The sequence below is a fragment of the Cervus elaphus genome, chromosome 21 (assembly GCF_910594005.1).
Source record: "Cervus elaphus chromosome 21, mCerEla1.1, whole genome shotgun sequence".
Classification (NCBI taxonomy): domain Eukaryota; kingdom Metazoa; phylum Chordata; class Mammalia; order Artiodactyla; family Cervidae; genus Cervus; species Cervus elaphus.
In genome coordinates, this window is record NC_057835.1 from 54,238,474 (window position 1) to 54,252,341 (window position 13,868).

The 13,868-nt window shown below is 37.2% G+C and overlaps 1 protein-coding gene across 1 annotated transcript in view; it reads left to right on the forward strand.

The window, feature by feature from the left end:
• Positions 1 to 13,868, forward strand: part of CSMD3 (CUB and Sushi multiple domains 3) — a 1,322,573-nt gene that overhangs the window by 1,215,615 nt on the left and 93,090 nt on the right. The window contains exons 46-47 of the mRNA XM_043879976.1: positions 9,107 to 9,187; positions 10,145 to 10,258. Coding sequence (XP_043735911.1) covers positions 9,107 to 9,187; positions 10,145 to 10,258 — 195 coding nt within the window. The remainder of the gene's footprint in view (positions 1 to 9,106; positions 9,188 to 10,144; positions 10,259 to 13,868) is intronic.

Below are 13,868 nucleotides of genomic sequence, written 5' to 3' on the forward strand. Positions count from 1 at the left end.
TTTCTCAGTTTCTCCAGACATTAAGTCGCCATACCTTGATCCTTTCTCAAGACCCCAAACCATTATTTAGGGACCAAGTGTACATTTAAGAGCTAGTGGTCTACCTGGAGTTTTTCTCCTTGATAAACTAGACAGCAGTTAATGATGGTCTGGTCCTGGGTCTGAATGTTTTATGACCCTCCAAACCAGGGAGGCATTCCTCTGAATGCCTAGGACCTGGAGCAATGATTATGGCTTTAGGCTAATGGAACAAAATGTTTCTGTGAGTGAATGAGTTGAAATTAAAGGTGAAATTAGAAAAAGAACCAAGGCTCTAACCCTACACTTACTGCCTAGTAATTTCTACCTCATTTCCAAGTCCAGGCTTGCTCTGCTTGCCACAGGACAGGTCAATAAACCAAGAGACTAAGTACTGAGGCAAGGAAGATTGATAAGATGGCAGACTATTGTCTCCAAAAAAAACCTTCTTATAGGGTCTGGATGCCAATTTTTTTGTGTAGAACAGAGAAGGAGAGGAAGTAAGGAAGTAAAGTAAAAAGGTTATTTATCTTGCAAAATAGGAGGGGATGTATTGTTTTTTTCTTTTCTGCAGCCATTCACAAGTGGACAGGGTCAGATTGTTACCCAGTGAGCTGAACAAAACCACTTTTGTTTAAGATTCAGGCAGAGGGGTAGAGTTCCCTGAGGCAGGACATTATGTATGATTATAATAACAAAAGCAATGAAAAGCAAAGGTCAAAGTCTGAGAAACAGATCCAGCATGGAGTTAAAATTGGCTCCTCCCTGTTACATTTACACGTATCTTGATGTAGTAATTTGGTGATTAAATGAAATAACTCAGATAAATCTCCTTAGAGAGTCCTTTGTATGCAGTGCATTCCTCATAAGTACTGTTTTAATTTCCTTCCACTACTTCACCTGTGTGTAGGAAGGATTACACCACAGAGACACAGAAGGCAAGAACATCCTGTAGGCCAGTTTATCAATATAGACGTGTTAGTTTACTAGGACTGCAGTAACAAAATCCCACAAACTGGGTGGCTTTACCAGCAGACTTTTTTTTTTTTTTTCGTAGTTCTGAAGAATAGACTTACAAAACCAATGTATGGAGAAGGCCATTCTCTTTCTGAAGGTTATTAGTAAAGATCGTCCCTTTCCTAATTCGGGCTTCTAGTGGTAACCAGAAATCTTTGCCATTCCCTTGCTTATAGGTAATTCACTTAAATCTCTGTCCTCATTACTACAAATTATTTTCCTGTGTTTTCATCTCATTCTCTTTGCTTTTTATAAAGAGAGTAGTCATACTGGCTTAAGGGCCCACCTTAATTCAATATGACCTCAGTTTAACTCATATCTACAACAATCCTATTTTCAAATAATATTCTGCAGTTCCGAGAAATACATAAATTTGGGGGACATTTTTCAACCAATATAACAGGCACGGTAAAATGACAGAGGTCTTTTTACCCTGAGATGTCAGCCTCACGAATGGAAAGACATTGGGTGCGTTTTAAACTTTTTTAAAGAGCAAATTAGTAGAAATAGGTGAAAATTGAAACCACAGTTGTTGGCAGCTATTTTTGACTTAACTTTTTGTAGCGCTTTGTCTTCAAGAGTCAAAAGAAAAACAAATGCAAAGTTGTTCCTTTTATTATTCCCTTCACCTCTACAATATAAAGAGAATTATTAATACATAGTTCAATCCTGAAAAGCATCTCAGGCAGGAACTGTTCAGATCCCATTCTCTAGCACTCTGACTCACAATTACCTCTATTTCATCCCCGTTTAAAATTTTAGATTTAGAGTCATCTTAGGGAAGACTATTTGTTACAAGACTCCTTCCTGAAGAAACCTATGTTTGTGTATTATTTAGCAAATATTTGTTGGATCATAAACAAAATCATAGGCACTAATTACTAAATTGTGAAAAAGACAGATAAATATTCTCCTCCCTCATATCTTAAAGCCTAGATGTAGCCATCATCAATGAAAAAGTAAACTAATAAATGGAAAATAATAAAGGTTAAAACAACTCATGATTGCATGTACCACAAAATAGACTTCTGTGATTAGGAAAAAAAAGAGTAAAGGGTAAGGGGAAGTGGGCAGTGAAGAGCTCAGAATGATCTTAGGTGGCTTCAGCTTGCTACTGTTGCAGAAACCAGTAGTTGAGAAACCAAACACCACACTCGGAGAGCTGGAGAACTCAGGTTTGTTATGCTGGCCGGCCCAGAGGAGTTAACACTCCAAGCTCTGAGCCCCAAACAAAGGGGTTACAGAGTATTTATAGACAGACCATAGTGGGCAACACTAGCTGCTAATAGGCTGGTTTAAACTAAGGGGTTTCACGGGTGTGGGAACAGCAGTCAAGATTGGGAGGGGGATGCCTGACCTTCACACAGACAGGCATGATTAAACAGGTTTGCAGGGGCTGGGCAATTGCAAAGAACAGCACAAGGGTGAGAGATAAGCTCATTACAATACCAGTTCCTAGTATTGTAAGTCCCCACTTTCTGAGACTTCATGACCTACGTGATCCAGGTCAGCTTGCAAGAAGCAAGCTGAGTTACAGAGGCAGAACAAGCAGGAGTTTATATAAAACTTTGACTTTTCCTCTTCACTGCAACTTGGAGGGGTGTTTGGGTTCCCAGTCAGAGACTGGGGCCACATTGTGGTGGTAGATGCATGAGATTCGATCCACTATTCCAGTGGTCAGTGACAAGGGCCCTAGCCCTTCAGCTTTGCAGAGAATTTCCACAAAGAAGGCAAGTAGTGAAGTAAGTATATATTAAGAGGAAAAAGAGAACAGTAGACCTGAAGAGTAAATACTAAAGAGTACAGTGGATAGAGGCACACAGGCAGTCTCAGAGGGAGAATCCCCAAGTCACCCCCTTGTAGCAGTTTGAATTACTTTTTATGGTGTATTTCTTCTGGGTTTCCTTTAGCCAGTCATTTTCATTTGGCCAATCACAGTCCATGTTTGGTATATCTCAAGATCCTCCATGTGTGCGCATGCGTCTCTTAGTCAAACTAGAGTCTATGAAAGAGGCTTGTAGGTAGCCTGGCATTAGTTAGCATCAGTCCCCTTTGACCTCCAAGGAGCTTTTCTGAGCATGTGTGGTCAGAGAGACCTGACTTTGAAATAAGAAATATATATTCTGTGCAGGACCCAACCTCCTCTCTTAATTATCCTGCTAGTCTCCTCTTGGAGTTTTGGTCCATAGAGAATGAATCTCCGATTACTTTACCCTGGAGGGGCCCATCTGCCTCCTGCCTCAAGAAGATTCAGTTCAGTTTGGTCACTAAGTCCTGTCCAACTCTTTGCGACCCCATGGACTGCAGCACACCAGGCCTCCCTGTCCATCACCAACTCCCGGAGTTTACCCAAACTCATGTCCACTGAGTTAGTGATGCCATCCAGCCATCTCATCCTCTGTCGTCTCCTTCTCCTCCCACCTTCAATCTTTCCCAGCATCAGGGTCTTTTCAAATGAATTAGCTCTTTGCATCAGGTAGCCAAAGTAGTGGAGTTTCAGCTTCAACATCAGTCTTTCCAATGAGTGTTCAGGACTGATCTCCTTTAGGATGGACTGGCTGGATCTCCTTGCAGTCCAAGGGACTCTCAAGAGTCTTCTCCAACACCATAGTTCAAAAGCATCAATCCTCTGGCACTCAGCTTTCTTAATAGTCTGACTCTCAATCCATATGTGACTACTGGAAAAACTCAAGAAGATTAGCTTGAAGTTTAAAAAAAAAAAAAAAAAACTTTACAGGCAAACAAAAGTAAAATAATACACATACAGGTATCTCTACACTTCTCTAACTTCTGAGTTGATCTCTTTCTCAAGTAAGATATTAATAGATAAAATACTGTCCTCTGAAGCAGTCTCATAAGTATCACATCCTGTTGGGCTCTCTGTATCTTCTACTCCCCTTTCTCTTACCTCTCTGGCATTTCTCACAACTACCTTTTACCTTGAAATTGTAATTATTACCCATGTTTCCTCCACCATCTGGAATGTTCTTCTGCCCACGATTACCCTTCAGCACTGGAAAAATCTCACTCATCCTTTAAAATTTATCTCATTTCATCTCTTTTTATTAGAGTTTTCCTTAACTGGTCTAGTTGATGTTCCTCAGAAGTCTCATAATACTCTCACAATAGGGCTGGAGCTCTGGATAAACCCTGTGCTAGCTGTGTGATCATAGACAAGTTACTGTGTCTTTTAAACGTCATAATTTTTATATTCATATTGAGGTATATCAAGAACTTGGAAATGGAAAATTTGCTCATTCATGTCTGACTCATGGACTGTCAGGAACACCAGGCTCCTGTGTTCATAGGACTTTTCCTGGCAAGAGTACTGGGGTGGCTTGCCATTTTCTCTTCCAGTAGCTCTTCCTGACCCAGGGGTTGAACCCACGACTCATGCATTGCTGGTGGATTCTTTACCGCTGAGCCACCTGGGAAGTCTGACATAAAGAATTTAACTCCTAAGTTTAAGTAATAAAATTAAACATATACAATACATTTTTCTTCAAATGTTTTAATAACAGAAAATGTGTTTCTTGAATTGATCATAGCATATTACATTTTTTGAGAGCTACTAGTGAAAATGGTCTCTAATCAAGTAAATGATTGTGATATAGATATCATCAGGGGCCAGTAGTCATGATACTTAGATTCATATAGACCTTTTTTCAGTAGCTTTTAACTTATTTCAAATAGGAACCTAATATAATGGGATGAGTGGTTCAAATGATGTAGAAAATTAGAAATATATGATTTAACTTGCCTGTGAGTGTCCAGGAGTCTCCAGCAGAGGCGTGTGTCAGCGGTGGCCTGCAACAGGGTTGGGGGCGCTGACTGTAGCAATGTATGCATGGGACCTTTTGAAGGAGGTCACCATTATCTTTATTACATCCACCATAGTTTGGCAGCAGGTAAATAACAGGGAGAGGGCACAGCCCCATCCATCAACAGAAAATTGGTCTAAAGATTTACTGAGCATGGCCTTGCCCTTCAGAACAAGACCCAGTTTCCCCTCAGTCAGTCTGTCCCATCAGGAAGCTTCCATAAACCTCTTATCCTTCTCCATCAGAGGGCAGACAGACTGAAAACCACAATCACAGAAAACTAACCAATCTGACCATATGGACCACAGCCTTGTCTAACTCAATGAAACTATGAGCCATGCCCTGTAGGGCCACCCAAGATGGACGGGTCATGGTGGAGAGTTCTGACAAAATGTGGTCCACTGGAGGAGGGAATGGCAAACCACTTCAGTATTCTTGCCTTGACAACTCCATGAACAGTGTGAAAAGATATGACACTGAAAGTTGAACTCCCCAGGTTGGTAGATACCAAAGATACTACTGGATATCAGTGGAGAACTAACTCCAGAAAGAAGGAAGAGATGGAACCAAAGCAGAAATAACATCCAGTTGTGGATGCAACTGGTGATGGAAGTACAGTCCAAAGCTGTAAAGAGCAATGTTGCATAGGAACCTGGAATATTAGGTCTATGAATCAAGGCAAATTGGAAGTGGTCAAACAGGAGATGGCAAGAGGGAATTTTGACATTTTAGGAATCAGTGAAATAAAATGGACTGGAATTGGTGAATTTAACTCAGATGACCATTATATCTACTAGTGTGGGCAGGAATCCCTTAGAAGAAATGGAGTAGCCATCATAGTCAACAAAAGAGTCCAAAATGCAGTACTTGGATGCAATCTCAAAAACGACAGGATAATTATTACTTTCCAAGTCAAAGCATTCAATATCACCAGTAATCCAAGTCTCTGCCCCAGTCAATAATGCAGAAGAAGCTGAAGTTGAATAGTTCTATGAAGACCAACAAGACCTTTTAGAACTAACACCCAAAAAAGATGTCCTTTTCATTATAAGGGACTGGAATGCAAAAGTAGGAAGTCAAGAAACACCTGGAGTAACAGGCAAATTTCGCCTTGGAGTACGGAATGAAGCAGGGCAAAGGCTAATAGAATTTTGCCAAGAGGACGCACTAGTCATAGTGAACAGCCTCTTCCAGCAACACAAGAGAAGACTGTATACGTGGACATAACCAGATGGTCAATACCAAAATCAGATTGATTATATTCTTTGCAGCCTAAGATGGAGAACCTCTATAAAGTCAGCAAATACAAGACCTAGAGCTTACTGTGGCTCAGATCATGAACTCCTTATTGCCAAATTCTGACTTAAATTCAAGAAAATAGGAAAAACCACTAGACCATTCAGGTATGACCTAAATCAAATCTCTTATAATTATACAGTGGGGGTGACAAATAGATTCAAGGGATTAGAAGCTAGACAGAGTGCCTGCAGATCTATGAATGGAGGTTCATGACATTGTATGAGAAGCAGGGATCAAGACCATCCCCAAGGAAAAGAAATGCAAAAAGGAAAATTGGTTGTCTGAGGAGGCCTTACAAATAACTGAGAAAAGAAGAGAAGCTAAAGGCAAAGGCAAAAAGGAAAGATATACCCATTTGAATGCAGAGTTCCAAAGAATAGCAATGAGAAATAAGAAAGCCTTTCTCGATGATCAAGGTGAAGAATTAGAGGAAAAAAATAGAATGGCAAAGACTAGAACTCTCTTCAAGAAAATTAGAGACACCAAAGGAATATTTCATGGAAAGATGGGCACAATAAAGGACAGAAATGATATGAACTTAACAGAAGCAGAAGATATTAAGAAGAGGTTGCAAGAATACACAGAAGAGCTACAAAAAAGTTCCTCAGGACCCAGATAATCACAATGGTGTGATCATCAACTAGAGCCAGACATCCTAGAATGCAGAGTCAAGTGGGTCTTAGGAAGCATCACTACAAACAAAACTAGTGGAGGTGATGGAATTCCAGTTGACCTATTTCAAATCTTAAAAGATGATTCTGTGAAAGTGGTACACTCAATAGGCCAGCAAATTTGGAAAACTCAGCAGTGGTCACAGGAAGGAAAATGTCAGTTTTCATTCCAGTTCCAAAGAAAGGCAATACCAAAGATTGCTCAAAATACCACATAATTGCCCTCATCTCACACACTAGTCAAGTAATGCTCAAAATTCTCCAAGCCAGGCTTCAACAATACATGAACCATGAATTTCCAGATGTTCAAGCTGGATTTAGGAACAGCAGAGGAACCAGAGATCAAATTGCCAACTTTTGTTGGATTATCAGAAAAGCAAGAGAGTTCCAGAAAAACATCTATTTCTGCTTTATTGACAATGCCAAAGACTTTGACTGTGTGAATCACAACAAACTGTGGAAAATTCTGAAAGAGACCACCTGACCTGCCTCTTGAGAAATTTGTGTGCAGGTCAGGAAGCAACAGTTAGAACTGGTCATGGAGCAACAGACTGTTTCCAAATAGGAAAAGGAGTATGTCAAGGCTGTATATTGTCACCTTGCTTATTTAACTTATATGCAGAGTACATCATGAGAAACGTTGGGCTGGTTAAAGCACAAGCTGGAATCAAGATTGCCGGGAGAAACATCAGTAACCTCAGATATGCAGATGACATCACCCTTATGGCAGAAAGTGAAGAAAAACTAAAGAGCCTCTTGATGAAAGTGAAAGAGGAGATGAAAAAGTTGTCTTAAAACTCAACATTCAGAAAACTAAGGTCATGGCATCCAGTCGCATCACGTCATGGCAAATAGATGGGGAAACAATGGAAACAGTGGCTGACTTTATTTTTGGTGGCTCCAAAATTTCTGCAGATCATGACCACAGCCATGAAATAATAGATGCTTGCTCATTGGAAGAAAAGTTATGACCAACCTAGATAGCATATTAAAAAGTAGAGACATTACTTTGCCAAGAAAAGTCCGTCTATTCAAAGCTATAGTTTTTCCAGTGGTCATGTATGGATGTGAGAGTTGGACTATAAAAAGACTGAGCACCAAAGAATTGATGCCTTTGAACTGTGGTGTTGGAGAAGACTCTTGAGAGTCCCTTGTACTGCAAGGAAATCCAACCAATCCATCCTAAGGGAAATCAGTCCTAAATATTCATTGGAAGGACTGGTGCTGAAGCTGAAACTTCAATACTCTGGCTACCTGATGGGAAGAACTGACTCATTTGAAAAGACCCTAATGCTGGGAATGATTGAAGGCAGGAGGAGAAGGGGATGAGTGAGGATGAGATGGTTGGATGGCATCACCAACTGAATGGACATGAGTTTGAATAAACTCCGGGAATTGGTGATGGACAGGGGCGTCTGCTCTGCTGCAGTCCATGGAGTCACAAAGAATCGGTCACAACTGAGCAACTGAACTTGCACTTAACTTGTAAACATACTAATCTAGTTTGGTGAAAGGAAGCTCTGGAACCACATTGTCTGTGTTCAAATCCCTTCTCTGACATTCTGTAGCTATAGGAGTTGGACACATTCTTAATTCTTTTAGCAATTTTCTTTTTTCAAATTGGAATAACTATAGATTAGGTACAGAAATTAAGTAATATAGTTTTTGTGAGGGTTAGTAGAGTTAATATAAGTAAGATGTTTATAATATTTCTTGGAATGGAGTACTCATTGGGTACTTGTTTGCAATTATGACTAAATGCTAGGCACTTTGCTAGATGCAGGGAATTTGGTGACGAACCTTGGAAAGATTGGTATTAGCACATAAACTGACATGAGTATATAATTCCAAACAGTGATCACACCAAAATAGAAGTACATAATCAGAAGGACTAGAATGAGGGTGAGAAATAAGAAGGGTTAGTATAGAAAACTATTTAAGGAGTGATTGTTCTTTGTCGCTCATTTGTGTCCAACTCTTTGCAACCCCATGTACTGAAGTTCGCCAAGCTCCTCCATCCATGGGCATTTTCCAGGCATGAATACTGGAGTGGGTAGTCTTTCTCTTCTCCAGGTAGCCTTTCCCTACTCCAGAAGGAGTGATTAATTCCTCCTTAATATTGTAGCATTTTTTAAAATAAATGGTTAAAACTTGATAAATTCTACCATTTATTTTTACTCTTACAAATAAACCTTCTTTAATTTTGCTTTTTTTCCACATATGTGGATATATACATATATAGCTGTACAGAGAAGGAATAAGCATTATCTATTTTTACAGCCTATCAACTAAGAGTGTGTCAACCTCCACCACCCGTACCTAACGCTGAAATTTTGACAGAAGATGATGAATTTGAAATAGGTAAAGTGTCTTAAATTACTTTCAAAGAAAACATACTGTTAACAAAGGTTTTGCTTAAAATCAATAAAAATAAAGGATAGTAGCAGCCTGTCTTAAACCTTCTTTCCCTGGATTAATGGGGATTGTTTAGAATTTGTAAGAATGGAAAACAGTGAAAAGAGGCAAGGGAATGTTAGGTAAGAAAAAAAAATTCTGTATTTTTAGAATGTACAGTTAGAAAACAGTACAGGAATCTGAGCCATATAACTATTCTGGTAGTTATTTCCAAATTATTATTTTGCTACCTTCCAACACTGTAGTCTTAACTATTGTTCTTCAAATTCAGGCATAAACTTGATATGTATAATAAATGATATGCAGGTTGTATTAGATGACATTTGATTTCCATATCCTTGAAAATAACTCATTATATTCCATGTGATCAAAAATAAAGTCCTTTTAAAGCTTATTGGAAATGTAGCCTCAATAATATCTCATAGTTTGAAAAATTATGTAAGAAAATAATGCATCTTAATGTAACAAAATAAAGTTTATCATTATTATCTATTAATATTAGTTTTGGTTGAGAAATGTAAGAAAATATCAATGACCAATGTGAATCTAATCTTGATAGCAGCAACTAGGAATCCTTTTAACTGCTTGATATACTTTTAATGAATATCTTACCTGTACCAACCAGATTATTTCCTTACTACTATTGCTTATATATGATCGGATTGCTCTAGTACCAGTTTTATTGGTATTTATTCTTGGCTTCAGTTCTAATTGGTCAGTGCTCATGACTTACCAGTAGTTTAATATTTTGAATATCATTGCTGCTTACAACTAATAGAATTTTTATACTGATTGAAAATGACTGAAAGAAAAAATATTCAGATTTTATAACTGAACCATCTGTTTATTTTAACCATTACCTTGGTGCTTATCTGAAGCCCCTTCTGCCTGTTTTTTCAATAGGTGATATTATTAGATATCAGTGTCTTCCAGGATTTACTTTGGTTGGTAACGCAATTCTGACATGCAGATTAGGAGAACGACTCCAGATGGATGGAGCACCTCCCGTTTGTCAAGGTACCAATTCTTATGATTATTTATTTCTAAGTATTTGTTTTATGTTTAATTCAGTACTAACAAAATTGAGAAAACTCTATTTTATACAATTATTATATATTTAACTGACAGTAATTTAAAAATTATATTATTAATATATGTTGTTTTTCATTCCATTATTTATCAGATTTAACTAAACACTGTTTATTCATCCAAGGTTTAATTTTTCTAGTTTATTCCATAGTCAGTTCAACTTATTTAAATTACTTTTGCTGTGAGGTTTGGAAGTGGAGATAGAAAGCAAGAGAAACCACTTTAAATAAAGGTTCCAATGTGGATTTCAAGTAGCTTCTGTTCTAACCACTAGAATCATTAAACTTTACTGAGCACATATTAAGAATGAAGATCTAAGGGAAAAAACAAAAGAAAAGTTGCAAATGGTCCCTGCTATGAAAGCAAAATGGTGTAAGGAATATGACAGCCATATAAGCTGTAGCATACAGCATTAAGGTAGAATCATAATATTAAACTGTTTATATGAGAGGCAAAGATTGATGGAGGCATTACTCCCTTAGTCATGGGTTCTGAATAACAAATTATACTTACTTTGGTAGAACTGAGCTAGCAAAAGAGTTAGCCAAGAAACAGAGGTATATGCAAAGACACAGAAATGAAAGATGGTGAAATGCAGACTTCAAGGAATTCAGTGTTACAAGGACAAGACCATGATGGATCTTGAATGATGTACTGGTGTTGATGTTCAGGAATCATGTATTATTAACTTGTGTAGCTCCTAGGGCCATAATAGTGCCTAATACACCTGACAACCCACTCCGGTCTTCTTGCCTGGAAAATCCTATGGATGGAGGAGCCTGTCAGGCTACAGTCCATGGGGTTCCAGAGTCAGACACAACTGAGTGACTTCTCTTTCTTTCTTTCTTTTACATAGTAATTAATTATAAATATTGGTTAACTTGAGTAAAATTGATTTTGATTATCCCTCCCCAGATTTTCTTGAATTGCTTCCTTCACTGGGGTTTATTCCTAAGAAATAGAAATCAATTTTCCATGTAGTATCTTAACTCTTCTAATGATAAAACAAAAATTCTGTTTATTATTTCAAACATGCTGTCAGTAGGAAGAAATGTTTGATTTTTCTACCTCTGTGGAGTCCTTAGTCTTAGAAGATAAGGGCTCTCAAAGCATCAAGAAAGAAAAGATGAGTTTGGAGGTATAACCAGCACCAGTATAAGAATTTCCCTTGATCTTAATCAATGATTTTGTAGGCCATCTTAGGGTTGGTTGTTAATTCTGAAGTTTATCACCTGTATTCCTGAATGAACAAGCAATTACATGTCAAGGTTTCTTCCTTGACCCAATATATAACTTAATTGTGAGCTCTTGGAGAGCAATACTTCTTATTTATATCTAGATCCAAATTCAGCATTATTTTTAATTAAAATTAAATTATTTTTAATTAAAAATTAATTATTTTTAATTAAAAAAACAATTTTGTTAACCTTGTTATTTGAGTCCCTCATATCTCAAGACTTTCAATATCTTATTTCTAAAATCAGAATTTCCTGTAGTAAGTGTGTCTCCTCCTATTTTATCTTCTGTGGAGAGTACAAAAAAGGAGATAATCAATGTTTGCTCCATAATAATACTATGGGTACTAACTAAAGTTAATTGTCCCTCAGAATGAGTTTAGACAGAGTTACTGTATTAATTAATTGACCTAGCACTTTGGCAAAAATTCTGAGTTTAAATATTTGTTTAGGGACTTCCTGGGTCCAGTGGTTAAGATTCCATGTTCCTAATGCAAGGGGAAGAGGTTTGATCTGGGGAAATGAGATCCTGCCACACAGTATGGCCAAAAAAATATTTTTTTTCTTCAATTGAATTAATTCACAGTCCTGCTAAAAAATTGTTATTCGTTTGGAATCTGTTGTAACCAATAATACTATTTTTATTAATAATCTATTTTAAATTATTTTACTTTTTCACTTCTCCTAAAAGAGGCTACATCACTTTTGTTATTCCTCCCTGGATCCTCTTTAGTTCTTTATATCACACTTAAAACATGGAAAGCATCTCTAAATATGATGTTCTTCAAAGGGTTTAATATAAATAAAATATAATAGGTGACTAAGGCTTCCCTGGTGGCTCAAAAATAAACAATCCACCTGCCAGTGTATGAGGCATAGGTTTGATTCCTGGGTTGGAAGTTCCCCTGGAGGAGGAAATGGCAACCCACTCCAGTATTTTTGTCTGGAAAATTGCATGGATGGAAGATCCTGGTGGGCTATAGTCCATGGGGTTTCAGAGTCAGACATGACTTAGCAACCAAAACATGTATAAAGGGGAAAAACTGTATACACTTCTTAAAGTTGTGGTGGCAAATAAGTGATATAATACACAGAAAGTGCTTAACAGTATATTCTTGCTTCATATCGGTTTAGTATGAGAATAGGTTAATTTTTGTATTTATAGTAAGTTATATCGAATTGTCTCAGTTTTTCAAATGTAACGTGGAATATTTGTTCAGTCTAAAACATTGGGACTATTAAGACGTACACTTGCTTTTCTATAACAATAACCTAAGAAGAAAGTTTAAAAAGCCAAGAAATTATAGCCATAAAATTAACTAACTGCAATAATAGAAGCATACATTAAGAGGCACCAAGAAGGAAATAAGCAGTTCTGCTTGGACTGATGGAGGAGAGATTCAGGAAGTATTTCACAGAGGGTGAGACCTGGTCTGGGTTTTGAGGTGCCCGAATAGTTCAAGTGTATCAGACGAGAGAAGGACATTTGAAACAGAAGAACTAACAGATATGCCAAATTGAGAAAATTATAGGTTACCCAGTATGTTTGGAGCATTCTATTTCAGAGGAGGAATAGCAGAAAACAAAGCTGGAGAGGCATGCAGGGACTAACCTTGAAGGCTTTGAAGGAGCTGAATGGTTTTTAGTGAGTTGTTGACATGCTCAATAACACAGTTACTCACCTAGCTAAATATTTCAGAAATATTAAATATCAGTAGCTGGGCACACGCAACATAACCCTTTTCTTAAAACTTCCTTGTCATATCTTTTAATTATTTATATCCTTTATTTCAATATGCCATAGCTATATATTCATTCATCTTTATCTTTGACTCATTTTTTTTCCATTCCATTTCTCTTCATTTGTTCATTTGTTTATTTTACATATTTTTCACTTTGTAAAAAGCAAACATCAGATTTCTCTTTTTAGACTGAGAATGATCCAATACTATTTGTTGAATTGTTACTTTTTCACTTTGAAATCACATCCAATATGCAGACATCTCAGGTTCAATAAGAGAGATAGAAGTAATAAAAAAGAAAGAAAACAGTTCTTAGATTAGCTATAGTATATTCTATAGTAAAAATCCAAATATCTGTATATTAATTTATGGCAGATTTTATTAACTCAAGTTATTTTGAGTTATTAACTTGATTAAAGAACAATCATATGTTGCCATAATTTACTAGTGTACTATACTTTGGAGATGCAGTTGATATATTTTTATGAAATGAACAGCTTATGCTTTGTCTTACCTTTTTGGTCTGGAAAGGTAACTGGTGACCCCAAATTGTTTTAAATC